The sequence below is a fragment of the Egretta garzetta genome, unplaced genomic scaffold, assembly GCF_000687185.1.
Source record: "Egretta garzetta isolate BGI_Z169 unplaced genomic scaffold, ASM68718v1 scaffold34, whole genome shotgun sequence".
Classification (NCBI taxonomy): Eukaryota; Metazoa; Chordata; class Aves; order Pelecaniformes; family Ardeidae; genus Egretta; species Egretta garzetta.
In genome coordinates, this window is record NW_009259586.1 from 5,224,972 (window position 1) to 5,232,418 (window position 7,447).

The following is a 7,447-nucleotide window of genomic DNA, read 5'->3' on the forward strand; positions in this document are numbered from 1 at the left end:
ACAACACAGCAGCTGTGATCACACATATCAAATACCTTTTCTGCACAGAAGATGAAAATTCTGCTAAAATTAACCGCAATTTAGAGCTGACTGTAACTGAGACAGGGTGTAATAAATCACTAGAAGAGAGTTGCTGCATTTGAAAATAGGACTAAAATAGGACAGTGAAGCCATAATGTGCTGTTTTGGGTTTGTTTTTCTAAATACCATAGAAAAATTATTTTTGGAGCAAGAATTTCCTTACTTTTTTTTGAGATATTCTATTATTTCCTCTACAATGTGAACAATTACAAATCCTTGGCAGTTTCACCTCCAAGAGTAGGCTGTTAGTCTCAGGGAATTCAAATAATACTTTACATACTTCTGTGGAAAATAAGAAGGATTACTGCCTACAAGCCATATGATAAGACCTTCCATCCGCTCTTGTTTCTCAGGGCTTGTCCTCAGGCATTTCGGAGAGGGCGGAAGGGGGGTGGTTGGTTCGGTGGTCAAGCAGTCCATGTGACTCTAGGAACGACTTACGATGAGATTAGTGTTTAAGAAATAGAAATACATTTTCCTGCTCTAGAGTCTTCTCCTGAAGCAATTCAGAAACCCCAGCGTGTTTAGACACCTCTCGGGAGGTGCTGGAGGGACGTTGCCACTCGTTGTCAGTGGGGACACTTGAGTTTTGGACCACAGACATCTGTGGCAGACATGGGTCCCCTGAGCTAACAAACAACCTGAAAATATCTGGGCTCTCTGCTTGCTAGGTCTCTAAAAAGGACTTTAGTCTGTCCCTGGTAATGATCAGGTTGTTTTCTTCCCCCGCAGGAGTGCGAGACCTTTGAGAAGTGCTGCCCCAATGTCTGTGGAACGAAGAGTTGCGTGGCGGCTCGGTACATGGATGTCAAGGGGAAAAAAGGGCCGGTGGGAATGCCCAAAGAGGCAACCTGTGACCGTTTCATGTGCATCCAGCAAGGCTCAGAGTGTGACATCTGGGACGGGCAACCCGTCTGCAAGTGCAAGGACCGGTGTGAGAAGGAGCCGAGCTTCACCTGTGCCTCCGACGGGCTCACCTACTACAACAAGTGCTACATGGATGCAGAAGCTTGCATCAAAGGCATTACACTGAACGTAGTCACCTGTAGGTACCATCTCACCTGGCCAAACACCAGCCCTATCCCACCAGAAACAACAGCTCGCCCTACTACTGCCTATTCCGAGACAACGGTCATTGATATCTTGCCGCCTGCTCTGGTGAACAACCCCATCCACCAGTCCGTCTACGTGGGAGAGACCGTCAGCTTCCTCTGTGATGTTACAGGGAGACCCAAGCCAGAAATCACGTGGGAGAAGCAGGTCGATGGGAAAGACAAAGTCATTATGAAGCCAAATCACGTCAGAGGGAACGTTGTGGTCACCAACATCGCCCAACTGGTCATCTACAACACCCAGCTCCAAGACGCAGGCATCTATACCTGCACTGCTAAAAACAGCGGTGGCCTTCTCAGGGCTGATTTCCCTTTGTCAGTCATCAAAGGAGAACCCACATCCAAAGAAGCTTCCCAAAACAAAACACATTTTCCAACCGATGAGTGCCTGAAGCAACCAGACAGCGAAGACTGTGGGGAAGAGCAGACCAGGTGGTACTATGATGCAAAGAAAAACAACTGCTTTACTTTCATCTACGGGAACTGTAACAGCAACCTCAACCACTTTGAGACCTACGAGAACTGTATGTTAACGTGCATGAACGGCCCAATCAACATTTGCAATCTGCCGGCCCTCCAAGGTCACTGCAAGGCCTATGAGCCCAGATGGGCCTATAACAGCCTGACAAAGCAGTGCCAGTCCTTCATTTATGGCGGGTGTGGAGGCAACGAGAACAACTTTGAGAGCCGGGAGGCCTGCGAAGAGATGTGCCCTTTCCCGAAGAACACGCACTGCAAAGCTTGCAAACCACGCCAGAAGCTGGTGACCAGCTTCTGCAAAAGTGACTTTGTTATCCTGGGCCGTATAACGGAGCTGACTGAAGACCAAGACTCGGGACATGCCCTGGTGACAGTGGAGGAGATTCTCAAAGATGAAAAAATGGGATTAAAATTCCTGGGGAAGGAACCACTAGAAATCACACTTTTGAACATGGACTGGAGCTGCCCGTGTCCCAACATGACCACAGTGGATGGCCAGCTCATCATCATGGGAGATGTCCATAACGGCATGGCTGTCCTACAGCCAGACAGCTTTGTGGGGACCTCCAGCATCCGGCGCGTGCGGAAACTCCGCGAAGTCATCCACAAGAAAACCTGTGAGCTTTTGAAAGAGTTCCTAGGATTGCATTAACCTCCCCCACACGTGTCAGCCTTCCAGACCCGTGTGTTACGTAGGGCTAACAAGCGCTAGGCTAGTGCACACACTAAACAAGCTGTTTGAAGATACACCGTAGGAATTATGCAGAACCCTTATTTTAATCCATTAATGATGCTTAGCAACAACGTAGTATGGTCTTTGGCAAGCACGTAAAACAGCAGCAAAAGGCTATTAATCTTGCATTGAAATCAATTCGTCCATATAGGAGTGCCAGTTAACTAGATGACTCACTGCAGTAATTATACAATTTTTATGTAGCTTCCATCATAAATGACGGAATTCATAGCATTTGTTTAGCTAATTGGTACACAGCTAAGTAATATATAATGTCAACTTAATCTGTCTCATTTACAGTACGGAAATGTTATGGTAAGTCATTCTAAGTAAGTCACACTCTTGTCTCCTCATAGCAGCACTAATATCTCAAGAGAAAAGCCTGTAAATTATTGTCTATATTTACAATTGTGCACATTTAATCAATCTATGCCTTATGAATTTGCTTCTTTTAATTGAAATTTTCCTAGCAGTTTTCTTTGGATTGTACCTCGTTTTTAAATGGCAACTACTACCTACTTGCAATCCTTACTTAAGAAAAAAACTCCCTTGATCCTATGCCCAGGACAACAGGTCCCTGTAAAAGCTCAAGGCACAGTCTCACCCTGAAATGACTTTTCTGTCATCAGAACAAGGTCAGCAAATGCCCTCATTCCATTGCACTTTCCTATTTTTGTTTTAATCAATATATTGTCTATCACAAAAACTCCAAGGCAGAAGGACAGCGGTGCGCTGCCAGCTGTCTTGCTTTTGAAAATCCTTTAAACCTGAGCATGTGCAGCAATTTATTGCTTATTTTCATCAGAAATCCTGTTCTTCTAGGCGAGAGAGTAAAGTAAGAGGACTCAGAACAAAATTCAAAATAGAAAAGTGCAATACACAGTCTACAGATTGTAGAACACAGGCACAAAGCTGCTGAAACCAAAATGCACAGATGTAGACACGCAGGGCAGCCAGGCTTTAAAGGCATTTCTCAGCCTGACCCTTTTAGAGCATCCTTTCAAACCACAGAAAACATTTTCCGCCAGGCCGCTGCGTGCACGCGTATGAATAAATACACTAAGACAGACAGCGGGGGCCGTGGGTGCGAGCGTGTGCATACACATAGGATCGATCATTTTAACATTTGTGTGTCCAAAAATGTATCATTTGCCTATGCAAAAAAATCCTTAAATAAAGAAAAGGCTGATCCTGGAAAAATCCTGCCTCCGCTACGGACTGTCCTTGCAGGGGAGAGGGGCGAGCGCGGCACGGCGAGCCTTATCATTGCTCTTTCTTCGGTGGGTTCGGCGAGTTACTACGGCGGTGCCCAGAGCTTGCTGCCTTGCACAAAAGGCCGGTTCGAGGCTGGACCGGTGTCAAGACACCGGTTTTGGGGGAGAGGAAGGAAGGTGCGGGGAGCGCTACTCCGTGGTGCCATCTAATGGGCTTGCCGTGGGGTGGGCAGCGGGACGGTGGCTCGTGTCCGGCGGTGGGCATGCATCTGCTTTTGCAGATGTGCGTTGGGGCTGGGTATGATAAGGGCTGGATGAAGGAGTTTAAATACCTGGAGGTTGGACTAGATGACCTCTAGGGGTCCCTTCCAACCCAAACCATTCTATGAATACGTAGATGCTGGGCTTCAGCATGATGTGCAAGCCTCTCAACCCCCAAAAGCCTGTGCACATCGGGTGTTTTGCAGTTGCAGGGAGGAAAACTAATGGTGAGGGTAACAACGTTGAATGTGGGGCCAGCTCTGGTTCTCGTGAAGACTTCCCATGCCCTGCACTGGTAGCTGAGCCATGGGCAGAGACCACAGAGTGACGGAGAACTGGGGTCCTCTCCCAGTGGTCTGAGCCTGGGTTATGTCCGAAATGCTCCGGCAACAGGAATGACTTGTTGACCAAGAGAATACCTGCTCGGTTTTTTATTGCACCTTTCCTAATTGTACATCAGATAAACTCCAATCAAAGGTCCATAATGTTTGGGCATGTCTTGTAAAGACCATTTTCTGGAGCTGAAGATGCCAGCCCTGCTGCCCTCCGAAGCAGTCAGCACCTCTGCCAGATCATCCCTGGCTGTGGCAAGTGCCACCGTTTTGGTGGCTCATCTGTCATTTTTCAAGCAAGCCGTAGGAAGTGTCTTGTTCTTGCCATACTTTCTAACACAGAGGCATCGGAGGATGAAGGTTTAATAAAGACTGGCTTTATATGGCTCTTTTTTTTTTTCCAAAAGCTAAAGGATTTTGCAAGTGTGGGAGTGTTGGAGTGACTCGGGAGACATGTACCCGGTTGTTCCAGAAGAGCTGGGATGCAAACGTAGCTAAGAGCAAAAAGCACACGATTCATTGCTTCTCCAGCTAACACCTTACAGTGCTTAAGCCTGGGGTCTAAAATGCAGTCTTAACTTTTGCTCCCGGTGAAACCCCTGGGAGCAAAGCCTGCACTTAAAGTGAAGTGAGGGTGCAAGGGATCCGCTGCGCTGAGACCCGGGGTTGTGCAAGACGGAACGCGTCTCCCATTTACTCCCTTTGGGCATGCAGTGCTGGTGTGTGAGGGCGTGCTTGCACGGGGGATCCTGGGGGACATTTTGGGTCAGTTTTCCAACACGGTGCAGTGTGAGGGGACACTGAACAGACCAGCCCAGCTCCCAGACATGGTACAGCCATGCTGGTGTAGCTCCTGCCCAAACTTATGGAGCCTGACTGCTTCCAAACCCCACAGTGTCTGCGGGATGGCTCTGTGGTGTCTGCAGGGGACATGGGTGAGTGCCAAACCCAGCCACCACCCCATACCGGCCCCGCACGGGGACGCGGTCCCCGCTCTGCTACAGATCAGGCTGATCCATCCAGCCCCGGTGGTGCTGTGCAGGCACATCAGCCAGGACCAGGTAGGTGCCAGCAAGCAGCCCCACGGTGACAGGTCACCCAGAGAAGACAAAAATCGGACGTGACCAGCCCCACTGGGAGTGACAAGCCCTGCTGCCAAGCCCCCCAGGGCACACAGGGCTGTGCTTCACTGCATAGAAACACCACGTGTGCCCCGAGGCAGACGGAGCAGTGCCACCGGCATCCCCTCGCCCTCTTGACTGAAAAACCATCCCTGGCCACGCTGGGAGCACCGCACCTCCCCGTGGCATGGGACCGACCCTAACCCCAAGCCTCTCCACCTTCTGACCTTGAAGATTTTAGCTCTCCACTCAAAGCTAGTATTTTAGTTCAGCCTCTTATTAAACCCTTAAGAAGCCTAAAATTCAAGTCTGACCAGTCAGCCAGCCTAGGAAAGCCTACGCACAGGGCCAGGCACTAAAGGATGTCGTTAAAACCTTTGCAAGGTTAATAGGTACTTGCATGCGGCTCCTGACCAGAAAATCCCTTTTGTGTCGCTCATGTGCTCAGTTTTCCATCCTGCTCTCCAGGGTGCATCTCCCAAGGCTGTCAGAAACCTAGAAGGAAATGCCAACATTTAAAGTTTGTATTAAATGTATGAAAGGAAAGAGAGAAAGGGAAAAGCCTGCTCGGCTCCTCAGCTTGCACGGCAGTGGGCTAGGAAGGAGCACGAGCACCCGTTTGAGGCTCCAGGGAAGAGCTGGAGGAAGGATGCCACCCCCAAAGCCACATAGCCACGGCCAGTAGCCACTGTCAAAGCTCTCCTCCAGCTGCGGACACCAGAGGAGCAGCATTTCCCGCAGACACCAGCCGGGGAAGCAGCAAGGGAACAGACCCACATTAGCTGGGTCTGAGACCTGCAGGAGCTCCTCAGGGCTCAGGGACGGCCCTGATGGACACTGCTGGGGGGCAGGAGGGCAGCGCAGGGCTGCTGGCACCAGCGTGGCGTGCCCCCCTCCCAGCCTGGAGCAAGGATGAAAAGTGCAACACATGAATCTGCAAACCCTGAAGCTAGAGCTCAGTGGAAACCACCCAGCGTATGGATCCAAACATGAGTCACAGGTTATTGTGCAAGCCGTCTGTGCAGCCCAGCGCTATTAACAGGGGGACGAAAGAGCAGGAAAAAAAAGTGATGGCATGCAGCTTCTACACGGGGACTGCTAGAGCACGTCCAGATTAGGCAGAGGGCCTGATGCATTATACAGCTGGCAGCGCAGGGCATGAGGGCCCCGCGTTAGCATGCACGGAGAGATGGCTGGATGATTCCTTGGAGATAGGATCCTGCATCGCTGCAAAGCCCGGAGTGGCTGAGGTCAAAGGAAAGAGGAAATTGAGTGTGTTCTCATTGCTTGAGATGAGGCCAGGCAGAAGTTTTTATGGGTTCCAGAACTAGGAGCAAACAGAGATGATGACACCACTGGAATATGATTCAGACAGCAAAGGTATTTAAAAGCTTAGTTCCCAGTGGTTTCAAAGGGAATTAGGGACCCCTGCAAGAATTACTGCCTTGCAAGAATTACTGTCTTGCTTCCTGGGGGAGGTAGCTGTGACGAAGGTCACGCACGGCTTCAGCCAACACCTAATGGCTTCCTGCAAAAAGGAGGAGTAATTCAGCCGCCACCAAATTATCACCTTGCACCACAGGCCCCACTTCCTCCACCTGAAGAACTTCGTGCCCCAGTTTGCTGTAATTCCTGCAGCATGCACGTGCTGTGAAATTCTCCGTGTAGATAATTACCAGGAAAAGACCATGGCCAGGCTTGCTATCTACACCGAGGCTGGATGGAGCCAGGTTTCGAAGGCACGGCTGCGAAAATGTCAACCTGAGTGAGAACTTTGAGTTTAGAGCCTGTGTTTTTATATCAAATATTTAGTGTGTTCCCTTTCGCCAGCACTAGTTACTGATTGACTACAAGTGACCTCCAGCTGCCTTATTGATTTACAGCGGTTGTCAAAGGACAAAAAATGAGCCCCATGTCCAGGGTCTGAGGAATACTCTGAATGGAGGTTGCACAACTGAATAAATATTCTGCCAGCTCTTTAAATCTTAGGAAAAAATAAAAAAAAATCAAGCTTGAGCTCCTGATCTACAATGCAAACACCGGTGGGGTATGAAGATAATGCTGCAGTACTAGCGGACATACAGTCTGCATAGCCAAAAAAGCGGCGCAGCCT

At 49.4% G+C, this 7,447-nt stretch overlaps 1 protein-coding gene across 1 annotated transcript; it reads left to right on the top strand.

The window, feature by feature from the left end:
* Window positions 1-819: 819 nt before the first annotated feature.
* WFIKKN2 (WAP, follistatin/kazal, immunoglobulin, kunitz and netrin domain containing 2) lies at window positions 820-2,325 on the top strand. Its single transcript, XM_009637869.2, has one exon. The coding sequence runs from the start codon at window positions 883-885 to the stop codon at window positions 2,323-2,325; it is 1,443 nt and encodes a 480-aa protein (XP_009636164.1). The 5' UTR covers window positions 820-882.
* Window positions 2,326-7,447: the final 5,122 nt, after the last annotated feature.